Consider the following 14383-nt stretch of genomic DNA (forward strand, 5'->3'; position numbering starts at 1 on the left):
GCTTAGGCTCAGGTCACACTAGCGTTGAAAGCAGGCGTTTGAGGGGCATTTTTAACACTCCTCAAATGTCTATGAAAATGATATACATTACAGCACACAGTGCTGTTCACACTGAAGCGTTAGCGTTGCATCAAAATTGATGCCTCATGTCCAGTCAGGAGGAGTTGAAGCCTTTCAACGCCTCCCATTTAAGTTTATGGTCACCCTGCTCAAATGCCTGGCAGGCATTTGCTGGGCGTTAATACCATTAAGTTCATTATAGGCATTTGTGGTGTGGTTTTAACACTTTTAAAATGCCTATAAAATGCCTCAAAACCACACATAAGGCTTTTGGGGAGTGTTTTGGGAGTGTTTTTAATGCTTGTAAAACGCCTGTCTAAAGCTATAGGAGCGTTCGGGAAGAAGTCAATTGTGAACAAGCCCTTAGAATGATGTTGCAGGATTAGTAAGTGTTTTAAATTCTCAGACTTTTAGACAATAGAATCTAATGTATGGTTGTTATGGATTTCAACAAATTATATATAGTAAAATATTTTTTGTTTATGTGCCGATCACCATTTGTTTGATGTTTGTCAAAATGGCGACACACCAAATGGTCCATTCTTGATGATTTTTTTGTGTATTTGGCTGGTGTGATTTTTGACTGGATGTTAAACCAAAGATTCCTGTAACTGGGAGTTGAATCACAGAGAAAGAAGGGATGGTAGCATTTAGGGAAAATTTGCTTTTGGTTGTCTCTTTTCTTCTACTTTCTGAAAATGTTTTCCTGTGTTTACGGTTTAAGTCTTCCTGGGGTCATTTAAACTTTATATATATATACACACATACACACACATACCCTGTGTATATATATATATTTATTTATTTTAATTCCGGTGGCATTTTAAGTGGCTTTAATAACTTTTTCCACCGATATCTATTTAAATAAGCTTTTTGAAAGCCATTTTGTTGATGTTCACTCAGTGAAGGTTTGTGGTGTGGAAGCTAGTGATACACACACAAATGCTGGTTGCAAACGTGACACCCAAAAAAGTGACTCAAAATGCCAACCTCTTATCTCTAGGACATGCTAATTTAACCCTCCAACAAAGAAAAGCTTGAAGAATGATCATGCATTTGAAAAGTGAAAGCAGCAAGCAATGTGTTAAGGAAAATTCCGAGCTGTCAGCAAATAAAATTCTCATGGAGGTGACAGTACATTTTACAGGACTGCAAACTGGGTGCAAGCAAGGCACAAAACTCTGGCTGGCATTCCATTTTCCAAAAAACAGGTGCAAAAAGTGCCAGAGGGAGGAAAAAAGGTACCTGCTTCTTTAGGAAGGCCGGATGAATCTTTTCCTCCACCTTCTTGTCTTTTACCTGTTTGCTGTCTGGTCTCTTCTCCTTTTTCTCATCCTCCTTCTTTTTGGCCTCTAACCTAGCCTTCTCCTCGGCTGCTTTTTTATCTTCTGCTTTTTTCTTTTCCTCTGCTGCCTTTTTCTCTTCTGCCTTTCTCTTTTCCTCTGCATCTTTTCTCTTCCTTTCCTCCTCAGCCCTGTTTTGCTCTGCTTTTATCCTCTCTTCCTCCACCCTCCTCTCTTCTTCCATCCTTTTCTGACGCTGCCTCTCTTCTGCCTGAGCGCTCTCTTTTTCCCTTCGTTCTGCCTCTATCCTTTCCTCTTCTTCAACTGCTTTCTTCTCAGCCTCGAGTCTTGCCTCTTCCTTAATCTTTTGCCTCTCCTCTGCTTCCAACCTCTCCTGCGCCTCTGCCTCCCTCTTTTCCTCTTCAATCCTTTCCCTCTCCTCAGCAGCCTTTCTTTCTGCCTCAGCTTTCTCCCTTTTTTCTTCCTCCCATTTAGCCTCCTCCTCTATACGTTCCCTTTCCTCAGCAGCCTTCTTCTCTGCCTTATTCCTCTCAGTTTCCGCAGCCTCACTACTGTCTGTCTTTCTCTTCTCCTGCTCGCTGTCATCTCTAGATACTAATGCCTCTATCCTTACTTCCCCATACGTTTTAGCCTTAGATACATCCATATTTTTAATTTGGAAAGTCATTTCTACCTGATTCTCCTCTACAAGAGGTTCCTCAGGTGTCTCCTCCTGAACTTCCTGCTTGACCTCAACTTGATCTGTTTCTACTTCTTCGTCTTGCACTTCTCTACTATCGTTCTTCTCAGTAAATTCCTCTACTGTTTCAGTCTCTTCCACTTTGTGTTTTTCTTGATGAAGGTCTGAGTCATTCACATTTGGAGAAGTATCATTTTCTTGGACTTCATTCTCTCCATTCCTGGTGCTTCTAGAAATCGAGAAACTTTCATTGGTTGATATGGTTGGATCGTATTCCTTCTGACGTTCCATTGCCTCTTTTAGACGTTTTTGGCGCCTTTCCTCTCGCCTGGCCAGCCTATCCAACAAAGCAGTCTCATCGTCCGCTGAAAGGTCTGTGCTTGTTATTGACTTGGTTCTGCTCTCTTCTACTGTAATGCTGTTAAAACAAATAATCATTAAAATATTTATTTTGAAAAGTATGCATAATGAAAAAAAATTGCTTAAACACCAAGGGCTATGGAAAGCAGAAGTTGTCTAACGCAGGAGGATATTTATGAGTGATACAATGCGTTCAGGCAAATAGCATCAAAAGACACACTTAAAGAAATCTTGTGTTTTTGGCTGGATTTCAGCACAGGCCATGGTCTGGAACAGAGTGAAGCACATCACTGCTCCTGTAATGTGTCCATGGCCCTGCCACTCAATCCACACCAAGTCGGCCTTTGAAAGCCTTCCAGATTTGCCCCAGTGTCTACATCTACCAAGTCACTGGGTACTGTTTGGTGCAGCTCAGACGCAGCTTCTGGTTACAAACTCAGCATACCTGCTGCTGTCACTCATTGCCACTGGTAAGGAAATGTTCATAATTAGAAGAGAAGTGGAGAAGGCTGAAGGCAGGAAGTAAGTTAATTGTATATTGGTCAAAACATTTCTCAGTGGGAATACCTGCTTCAATAACTGTCAAAGCCTTACTTTGAGGACATATCTTCTCACAATCTATTCATACCTTCTGGACAGGAAGTTAAAGTCTATTACCTTAATGGAAGCACAGATAAATATACTGGAGTTTCACTTTGACTAAGTGTGCAACAGGCCAAAAAATTTAATGCCATGCTATTCTTTTAATTTTATTTTGAGTTTTAATACAATATGTTTGATTCTTTGTAAAAAAAAAACCTGCAACAGACATTCCTAAAAACAGACTCAGAAGCTGCAACCTCAAAAGCATTTTTTTTTCCCAGGGAATAGATAGCACACAACAGGAAGAGAGGAAACCTAACTAAAGTGTAGTGAAATCACCTCTTAGACAACTGCCCCCAGAACAGGTGTCCCTATTATTAGATTTCCCCTGATCTGTCGTTCTGGTGACAACTGTAAAATGTTGGATTTTTCATCACGTTCTATCCTGGTGACAATGGTCACTAAGAAAATACAGAGTGGGAATCTGTTCAGTGGGCCTATATTTCTAAGAAAAATCAGTTCACTCCTTACAGCCATATACCCAAAAAGAGATGTATGCCATACTGAAATGATGGATGGCGATGTCAGTAAAAAAAGTCTGAAATAAAAGGTATCACCAGCACACCATTATAGAAATACAAAATTAGGACACGTATTCACCAACAAACAATATGATGTTTGCCCAGACCCACCAATCAAAACACCATTGCTACAGAACCGCCCCCCAATGCCCGAAATGTAATAAAAATACATAACAACAGCAACCAGCCACAAAATAAATGACCCAAAGCACATAGTCACAGATTTATAGATTACATGCCTCAAATCAAACAAGATCATAGAAAACATTATAAAACAGTTATTAGATAAAAGAGGCAACCCATCCACAATGCCCATGATCAAAACTAAGAAGTCGCCACAAGCAGAAGTGCATTACAAACATGAGGGCACATGCCCGCACAAAAGGTCTCATTATCACAGACAGCTATAAAGACTTGGTTTAGGTTTTCTGTGCTACCAAAAGCAAAAGTTTTGACTGTAAATACACATTAACAGCCTATAGATCACTTATAACTTTGCACTACCATAGTGGTATTTAGGTCCTTGAACTCACCAACAAAGCAAGAATAATTGAAGAAATTCCTTCTCATATAACCATTTAATGTAAGTAATGTCCAACATACAAGCTGACAATCACCTCCAACCTCCCTTTTAACTCACTGCCATATTTACATTCTTAAAGGCGACTGCAGATACTCTGGATTCCCAGTCCTCTGCAGACAGTTTAGGCATTCCGTAGACAGTTCACTATTTGTGTTATCATTTTCCCATGAGTTATCCTTTCCTTAAAACAAATCGAACTTGCAGAATTTGAGAGTGAAAACATTCACTGTAGGGCTGCATTCTTCTAATGTAAGTCTTCCTAAGAGAAACAAAGAGGCTGCCTTTGCTATTGTTCATTCTGCAAATGCTTGTTGCTTGACTCTCATACTGACCCTCTGTGTTCAAAACTTTGTGTCAGTGACCTAGAATATATGTGGAGAGAAAGTGTATGTCCAACTTATACATTTTTTTTAAGCCGGGAAAGATCAGAGACCATGTTTAAACTGTGCTATTATGCGAGGATCCGACAAAGATTTGTATTTCTGTAGCGCTTTTCTCTCTAGAGACTCAAAGCACTTTGTAGGCGAGGCATCCTTCTTTGGACTTACTCAGTTGAGCCAATTAACCTACCAGCATGTCTTTGAATTGTGGAAAGAAACCTAAGTACCTGGAGGAAATCCCATGCCAGCATGGGATATATCATGGAATATATCTGCCCACAAGACTATTTGGTAATTTATGCTCCAGGGAAATTGATTTTGGTTGTCAGGATCCTGAACCTTTTTTGAGCTCTGGCATTTGGATGGCAGAGTGAGGATGGGCTCCACGGACATCGCTTCATGTTAGTGACATTGTTACTTCCCACGAAAAAATACAAAGGACAGACCCTGCAACAGAAAACTGTGAATGCTCACCTCTAACCAAAATCTGAGGTGCTCAAGTGATACAGCCTCCAGCAAAGTCATCAGCATTGGACATAGTTTTGAATGCCTGTACCTCCTATGAGCTTTGTTTCCTCCTGCCAACAGAAGTAAGTTTGCAGGGTTGGAGTGGGGGACCATGCATTTGACATACTTGGAAGGGTTACAAGACTGCTGATGGCTGTATCGCCTAAACACAGCAGGCTTTGGACTTGATGTTGGAGAGGTATGTATTCACAGTCTTCCACTGCATGGACCAGTCTTTACATTTTCTTTGAGAAGCAACAAAGGCAGAACATGAATCAAGTGGACATACAATATTGTGATAAACTAGCCAGATGGCTAAAAATGATGTTTGATTGATGTTTGGCCATCCTTTGTACATAGAAATGTTCTACCAGCCCCCCCCCCCCTTCCTGATAACGTACAGCCTGGCCCTCCCTCCTCCAGAACTGTGTGGAAGCCAATGCCTTTTGGTATGTGTGACGTGGATATCCCAAGAGGCATCAGGAGCAGGGTTCATGAAGAAAAATTAAATAAAAACAGAAAAAATAAATTGGCTTCTTTTACATTGTGGAGGGGAGAGAAAAGTATGTTTTTTGAGTTAAGATTACTGGAAGCTAGCATTTTTATCATACACTTGATGGTGATTAAGGGGTGTTTCTTTGTATTTCCCTGGCTTTTCAATTTAACATATTGTGACCAATGAAGATGCATGAAACTGATAACCCCCCCACCAAAAGAAAAACAAAAACAAAACTGTATTTACCTATTCTGAGAGTTCACCTCATTCCCATCACCGTCATCCCTTTGCAGCCGTTGCCGTTCTTGGCGAGCTCGCCGGCGTCTCTCTCTGGCAGCTTCCTCCTCATCATCGTCATTTCTCTCATAGGTAACTCTGCAGTGGGAGAGGTACAGATATTTTACATTGTGATACATTTCTCATGAATATGTTCTGTTTGCATACGTAAATAAATATCACATAAATGTACCATTGCCATTTTGTTAGTCAAAATAGGAAATTTAAAACCCAACATTTTATTTTGCGTGGGTTTGGAAGGGTTAGCATTTCTGTTGAGTTTTTATTGCTGACTGTGTCCTTGTCAGATATTTTACCTGATCTAGTGACCACACAAGAAGCAATATTTCCAACAAGTACAAAGACAACTATAAAAGTTGGCAAAATCTGTCATCCTCTCCTACTCTGTCAAAAATGAAATAAAAAAAAAAAAAAAAACATTTTGGTTAGAGTTGTGCTTTAGCACAGACTTGATGACTTGAGTTTACATATAACTTTATAAATTGCACAGGAATTTTGCTGCATATGTCTGTCTGCTGCTGGTCATTTTGAAATACAGTTTTTACCATAGGTAACCTCTGCTTATGTGCCTTTTCATTATTTGCTCAGTTTGGAATGTCCATCTGTCCTGGTGACAATTGTCATGGAGACAGAAAATTAAATTAAAAAAATTCTTGAACTATCATCAGAGCAATAACTGAGGTCAAATCTTTTAGTGGAGATACTTATTCTTGTAACAATTCTCTAAGATGAGAATCCAGTATACTGGAGAGATTGGGGTTGATTTACCAAAACTGGAGAGTGCAAAATCTGGTGCAGATCTGCAGAGAAACCAATCAGCTTCCAAATGTTATTGTCATAGCTTAATTGAACAAGCTGAAGTTAGAAGCTGATTGGTTACCATGCACAGCTGCACCAGATTTTGCACTCTCCAGTTTTAGTAAATCAACCCCATTGCTGTCCTGTTGTGTCTTTAGGACAGGAAGTGAAGGGAAATTTCCCCTGTGGGATACAGACCAAAAATAATAACTTAATGAGCTCCAGCTGTTTTTGTGTTTAATAAAAGTCAGCAGCTACAAAAACTGTAGCTGCTGCCTTTTAATAGCCACACACTTAGCTGTCCCAGGGTCCAGCGATGTGCTCACCCGCACTGTCCCTTCTCTTCTTCTTCTCTCCACGGCGCCAGCATCTTAGCTGTGGGCACCAGGCTGTGACAGCTTGCAGCTTCACAGCCGGGTGCCCACTGCGCATGTGCGAATTGCGCTGCTCCTCTTGGATTGGTTTGGCAGTCTTCTGGGACCTGTGAATGTTCCCAGGAGACTGTGGGAGGGAGGAGGGGGCCTAACTTCCGGCTCACTTCGCTGCAGCAAACTGAGTCGGAAGTGGGAGCGGGTACCTGTCAAACCCCCCAAAAGGTGTCAAATATAGCAGTAGAGAGGGGGAGGAGGCAGACAAGTGGAGCTTCCCCTTTTGGATGAACTCTGCTTTAACCAGTTCCCAACCACTCTATAGCCAAAGGACGACTACAGCGAGATTGAGTAATACTGGGACAACGTCCATGGACGTCATTCCAGGACACGTCTCCCTGCACGCCCCCAGTGGCACACACCTGTCCCCGCCGCCGCACACAGCTGATCACGGGCTACGGTAATCGGTCAATCACAATGGCCTTTTACCACGTGATCAGCTGTGTCCAATGACACAGCGATCACCGGGTAAATACAGTTGCCGGTTATCGGCTTCACTTAGCGTGAGGAAAATAATGCAGAGAACTGGCAATTGTCAGCGAAGGGATTGGCACTGATCATCAGGGCACTAATGATCAGTGCCCTGACGATCAATCCGCAGCAGTGCCACCACCTGTGCCACCAACCTATGCCCAGCAGTGCCGCACACCTGTACCCATCAGTGCCACCCACCTGTGCCCTGCAGTGCCACCCACCTGTGCCCAGCAGTGCTGCCCATCAGTGCTGCCCATCAGTGCCGCCTATCAATGCAGGATCATTAGTGCCAGCTCATCAGTGCCGCCTATCAGTGCTGCCTATCCATGTCACCTCATCAGTACCCATCAGTACTACCTATCCGTGCCCATCAGTGCTGCCTATCAGTGCCCATCAGTGCTGCCTATCAGTGCAGCCTCATCAATGCACATCAGTGAAGGAGAAAAATTACCTAAATTTTATAATTTTAGATACAAAGAAAAACTTTTTTTTCTTAAAATTTTTTGCTCTTTTCTTGTTTATAGCGAAAAAAAAATAAAACCCCTAGTGGCAATTAAATACCACCAAAAGAAAGCTCTATTTGTGTAAAAAAATGATACAAATTTCATATGGGTACAGTGTTGCTTGACCCGAAGTGCCCTGTAGGCAAGTGGTTAATAGGGGTTTTAATTCTTCTCTAAAAAACAGATATTTTGTCTTTGCATATACTTCAAAACTCACCATTTAGATTGGCAAAGACACACATTCAAAATATATCAGTCCATATTCAAGTTTTAGTAAAGAAAAACAAGAACATTTTTGAGAAATGTTTGAGTCATTACACTAGAAACAATTGAGTACTGTCTGTGATACTTTTTTTTATTTGCACTAACAAACAATTTTGAGGACAAGCTTTTGGGGAGTGTCCCCTTCTTCAGGTCCAAGCAGTACTGATCACAAAGGTGTAAGTGCAAATAAAAGGTATCACGGACAGTACTCAATTGTTGCTGCCGCAAATGCACTAATATGGTTACAATCACCTCAGTCATTACACTGAAATACTTACTTAACAATAGCTAACATACTGTGACTTAGGTTCACAAATACCAATTATCATTAAGCACACTTTCTTTGTAAGCAATTCTACAAAAAATGGTGAAAATTCAATTGTGATTTCATACACTGTATAATCTACAGACTCTATAACACCAACCTGTAATCCATCTCTCCCATTTCTCATGTCGGCTGCCCTTCACTAAAATGGATAGTGTTTCTTGGTGGAAGGAATTTCTACACACTGAAGATACTTAATCTGCTCTATTAAATATGTATGCGAAGGAAGGTAATCTGTGAAAAATCTTTTGTGTCTCTGAAGCAATAAAGTCCTTAGGGAAAAACAGCATCTTGAGAAGATAAATCCTTTTCTACTCCATAATACATATCACAAAGTTTTTTTACAAACATATACAAATGGTATCTGCTTTTGTTATATAGATAAGGAGAATCTCTTAATGGAACAAAGCACCTCCGGATTAGCTCCCATTTATCCTTGTTTTGGAAAAAAGCCCTCTGTCCCTGTTTATTTATCAGTTGCCCCTCTTTGGTATGATATATAGGTTTCCAGTGCTCACCTCCACTCTGACTTGTGGTTGGGCCATCGCCCTCCTCTTTGCCTTGAACTGAACATAATAACATCATTGCGCAACTGTGACCTTGAATACCTTATAGAAAAGGTTTTGAGAGACCAATCGTACAGATAGAGGTAGCCAGCCAGTGCGAGGAGTGAGGTATTACACCTTATTCTTCATCCGGGCAGCACAGTGGCTAAATGGTTAGCACTTCTGCCTGGCAGTACTAGGGTCATTGGTTCGTATCCCAACCACGGCATCACCTGCCTGAAGTTTGCATGTTCTCCCTGTGTCTGTGTGGGTTTCCTCCGGGTACTCTGGTTTCCCCCCCACACTCCAAACACATGCTGGTAGGTGAATTGGCTCCTGTCTAAAATTGGCCTGTGTATGTATGAATGTAAGTTAGGGACCTTAGATTGTATTGTTAACAAGCATTTACCTCCTACAGTGCAGAGGGAGGCTACAAGGGTAGCTTCTTTGTAATTCCCAAAATTAGGTATATATTGCTGTCTGTGGCCCTGCTCTGGTTCACTACTTCATGAAATAAAATCTGACAGACTGGTTGTACTAAAGTCGATCGATGGATTAATTTCAGTACAACAAGCCTGCCTTTAGATGGACTGACTCTCCACTGGTCCATGCTGAACTGGCTGATATTCGATCCATCTATGGCTAGCTTAAAACTGATATTTCTGTAATCTTTCATCTGTTATCAACAAAGTCAACTGTTCGTCATCAGATTACCAATGATTTTTCTTTTTAGGAAAACATCACAACGATCAATAAAAATCTATTCCTATAGCTGTATGTTGTCGCCCCACAACAGGACTTAAGAGCTGACTGTATTTTTTAGCAGGTCAGCAGGTATTGTTTGCATTTGCAGGGTCTTTAAAGTGATAAAAGTTGAGGAAATGGGTATTGCAGAGATGTAGCACCTATGTTTTTTTTTCTTTTGCAGTGACATACACATTAAAATAACACTGCCTTATATATCCAACAGTCATTAAAATAGCTTTTCATTAAGTTGATACTTAAAGTGATACTAAACCCAGGACCCTGCATTCACTAGATCTGGTCTACCACTGTACACTCAACTTGAAAATGCAAATATTTTAGTAAATATAAATGGCTAAATACCTTTTCTCATCAGCAGTCAGAACAGTCTTGTGAGTTTAGCAAAGCACTGGTTAACGCTTGTAGGAGTTTTCTTTCTGCTCTAGGAGGATATGAAACCCTTGACCCTCTGTCTGGACAGTGCTGATTGGCCCTGTGCTGATCACATGCACTCTCCCAAGAAAAAAAACCTCTGTAGCAATACACACCAAACTGAGCATGTGCGTGTGACTACGGATTCAGTCTGTATCAGGTGGTCATTTCAACAAGAGGAGGGGCAGAGAAGAAAGGATCAAACAGCTTTACTGCATACACAGACTGATTTTTACTGTTGTGGGTTTAGTATCACTTTAAAACAATATTCAAATAAAAAAATAGTTATTCACTGCTTCAAAATTCCACCAGAACACGGCTGATTTTTGGGACGCACAGTCTCCGCCTGGCCCAGGGGAAACATTTCATTTGGAAAACTTGGAACAAGGTGACGCTTGTAAAATCATCATGTCTATTTTAAATGTCACATAAAGCTGTCAACATTGTTACGACAGCTAGCCAAACTGAGGGTGAACCTGGCAAGCCCTACTGTATCCTTTTCAATCAGCAAGAGCAAAGGAGACACAGCCTGTATTTTTTTCTAGATTCCGTCACCAAAACATCTAAAATTATTCCCTTATTAGGACAATGATTGTGCAATAAAAAAATCCCTCCACAGGCATTACACTATGACGATAACCATATGTTGGATGAGAAGAGTAGTAAGATTTAAAAAAAGGGAGCAAAAGGTCATGAACAAACTGTGACGATTTTGTTTTTCAGATTAAAAAGTTTATTTTGTTATATTTATATAGTGCAAAATATATCCTACAACCCCATATACAGAGATCCATTCACATTAGACACTGACCCAGTAGACCCCTATTATAGCAGTATTATATAGTACGCCCCAATTACAGATATATTGGAGAGTAGCTGTATTATATAGTATAATACAATACCACAGTGATATCATGTAGTATATACAGTTGCAAGAAAAAGTATGTGAACCCCTTGGGATTACGTGGAGTTTTGCATGAATTGGGCATAAAATGTGCTCTGAACGTCATCTAAGTCACAACAATAGAAGAACACAGTCTGCTGAACATAATACTACACAAACATTAGATGTTGCCATGGTTTAATTGCACATAACATGTAAACATTCACAGTGCAGGGAGGAAAAAGTATGTGAACCTTTGGACTTAATAACTGGTTGACCCTCCTTTGGCAGCAATAACCTCAACCAAACGTTTCCTGTAGTTGCAGATCAGACCTGCACAACGATCTGGAGTCATTTTGGACCACTCCTCTTCACAAAACTGTTTCAGTGTAGCAATATTCTTGGGATGTCTGGTGTGAATCGCTCTCTTAAGGTCATGCCACAGCATTTCAATCGGGTTGAGGTCAGGACTCTGACTGGGCCACTCCAGAAGGCGTATTCTGTGCTGTTGCAGCCATTGTTTTGTTGAATTACTTGTATGCTTTGGGTCATTGTCCTGTTGCATCACCCATCCTCTGCGGAGCTTCAGTTGGCGGACAGATGGTCATACGTTTTCCTGCAAAATGTCTTGATAAACTCTGGAATTCATTTTCCCATCAATGACAACAATCCGTCCAGGCCCTGAGGCAGCAAAGCAGCCCCAAACCATGATGCTCCCTCGGCCATGTTTTACAGTGGGGATGAGGTTTTGATGTTGGTGTGCTGTGCCTTTTTTTCTCCACACATAGTGTTGTGTGTTCTTCCCAAACAACTCAATCTTGGTTTCATCTGTCCACAGTATATTTTGCCAGTAGTGCTGTGGAACATCCAGGTGCTCTTTTGCAAACTTCAAACATGCTGCAATATTCTTTTTGGACAGCAATGGCTTCCACCGTGGTGTCCTCCCATGTACTCCATTCTTGTTTAATATTTTCCTTATTGTAGATGTGTCAACAAAAATGTTAGCATGTGCCAGAGATTTCTGTAGGTCTTTAGCTGACACTCTGGGATTCTTCTTTACCTCATGCAGCATTCTGCGCTGTGCTCTTGCAGTCATTTTTACAGGACGACCACGCCTAGGGAGAGTAGCAACAGTGCTAAACTTTCTCCATTTGTAGACAGCCTGTCTTACCGTGGACACATGAACATCAAGGCTTTTGGAGATACTTTTGTAACCCTTTCCAGCTTCATGCAAGTCAACAATTCTTGATCGTAGGTCTTCTGAGAGCTCTTTTCTGCAAGGCATGGCTCACATCAGACAGTGCTTCTTGAAACCAGTAAACCCAAAACAGGTGTCTGTTTTTTAAGGGCAGGACAGCTGTCAGCAACACATCCAATATCATCACACTGATTGGAGTCAAGGTTGGCTCACTCCTGGCTCCAATTAGCTCTGGGAGAAGTCATTAAGCTAGGGCCTCACATACTTTTTCCTCCCTGCACTGTGAATGTTTACATGTTATGTGCAATTAAACCATGGCAACATCTAATGTTTGTGTAGTATTATGTTCAGAAGACTGTGTTCTTCTATTGCTGTGACTTAGCTGACATTCAGAGCACATTTTATGCCCAATTCATGCAAAACTCCACGTAATCCCAAGGGGTTCACATACTTTTTCTTGCAACTGTAGTAGTAGCCATCTTCCTACTGTGCATACACAAAGCACACTGTGCTTTGTGAATGGGCCGCAGTCCTCTGGGACCTGTGAAGTCTCCCAGAAAGCTGAAAGGGACAAGGGTTGAACTTCCAGGTCAGTTCACCGCAGCGAACTGAGACAGAAGTGGGTACCTGCCAAAACCAGATACCCACTCCCCCCCAAAAAGTGACAAATGTGGAGGAGGCAGACAAGTGGAGCTTCCCCTTTTAGGTGGAGATCCGCTTTAATTACCTCATGCATTTAATTATTTCTTTCTTTCTGTGAATTTGCAATTTCAGGATCGCATGCGATATTTAGGCAAAATGTGTCCAGACACCTAAATATTGCATGCGAGTTCCTTGCGAATGGAGCCTAGTATCACGTAACTGAGCCCTGGAGTCAAGAAGTATCATTATTTGGTACTATTATGTGCACTTAGGGGTTGGGAGAGAGCATTAGCATTAAGGTAAGCAGCTGACAGAGTATCAACTGTCAGACGTTTGGGTGCCTCTTAGCTATAGCTTCTGCTTCAATCTCAGTAAAGCTAATTATTTCAAAAGTAAGGCAGAAAATAGGTAAATAAAAGGCAACAATATTCCTGACTGCAAACTTGAAATTATCTGTCACATGACTAATACCTTCTGACATCGGCCTCCCAAGATCACCTGATAGAGATCAGAAGACCAGTGATATAGCCTAGGTCATGTGACTGGCACCAGGCAAAGGCAACTATGCCATAGCTGATGTAAAATAAATGTTTTTTCAGACATTCACATGAGATATTAAAATTACTGTTCATTCTTCCTCTGGGTCTTTACAGAAAAATGGATGGATACAGACAATAGCCACAAAAGTTTACATCATCCAATTGATGCTATCCTCTCCTCATTAATCAGACCATGGCTTGGATTTAGAACCACTGGATCACTGCCATCTGAACACGTGTGGCAGAATCTATTGCAAAACTTGTTGGCACTCCAAATGGCTGAACCACAGCCAGTCCAATGAACATTTCATTGCCCAAACACAAAGCGTGTCATCCATATAACTGATTTGCCTCTTGAAGATTGTTATCAAGTACAAAGCAGAAAAATGGCAGGATATAGTAAATAAGTGAGCCAAGAATGACCATTGTTCTTAAAAGACTGGAGCCTGTAGGGACACAATTTATGGATATCTAAGTAGAACAGGGCAACTCTGCTGAAACTACTCTAATTCTAAAGTGTGTGAGCAGGTGCAGTCTGCTTTCACCACTGAAAGGTGGCGCACAACCACACAGCGGCATTGCAGTGGGAGAGGAAGACACAAGCCACATGGTTGCTCTACGGCTTCCTGGGTCACTGGGGAAGCTATCAAGTTGGATGCTGCTACCCCATGTGACTCTGGTGGCAATCTTGGGTCAGACAGAGTCTATTTAACGTCCTGGCACCTGGGCTTGATGCGCATTCCGCATATGGGTAATGCAGGGACAGTGAATAGTGGTAG

General features: G+C 41.4%; 1 protein-coding gene across 6 annotated transcripts in view; it reads right to left on the reverse strand.

Moving 5' to 3' along the window:
• The window catches only part of CALD1 (caldesmon 1), a 229284-nt gene that overhangs the window by 51979 nt on the left and 162922 nt on the right, over positions 1–14383 (reverse strand). For 5 of the 6 annotated variants that reach the window (XM_089679490.1, XM_089679491.1, XM_089679492.1 and 2 more), the window contains 2 exons: positions 5779–5907; positions 1306–2461 (listed from right to left, as the gene is read on the reverse strand). In XM_089679490.1, coding sequence (XP_089535616.1) covers positions 1306–2461; positions 5779–5907 — 1285 coding nt within the window. The remainder of the gene's footprint in view (positions 1–1305; positions 2462–5778; positions 5908–14383) is intronic. The other variant, XM_089679496.1, reaches the window with a different exon arrangement.

This window comes from Staurois parvus, unplaced genomic scaffold (genome assembly GCF_062004578.1).
Source record: "Staurois parvus isolate SC_StPar_1 unplaced genomic scaffold, SC_StPar_1.0 ptg000225l, whole genome shotgun sequence".
Lineage (NCBI taxonomy): Eukaryota > Metazoa > Chordata > Amphibia > Anura > Ranidae > Staurois > Staurois parvus.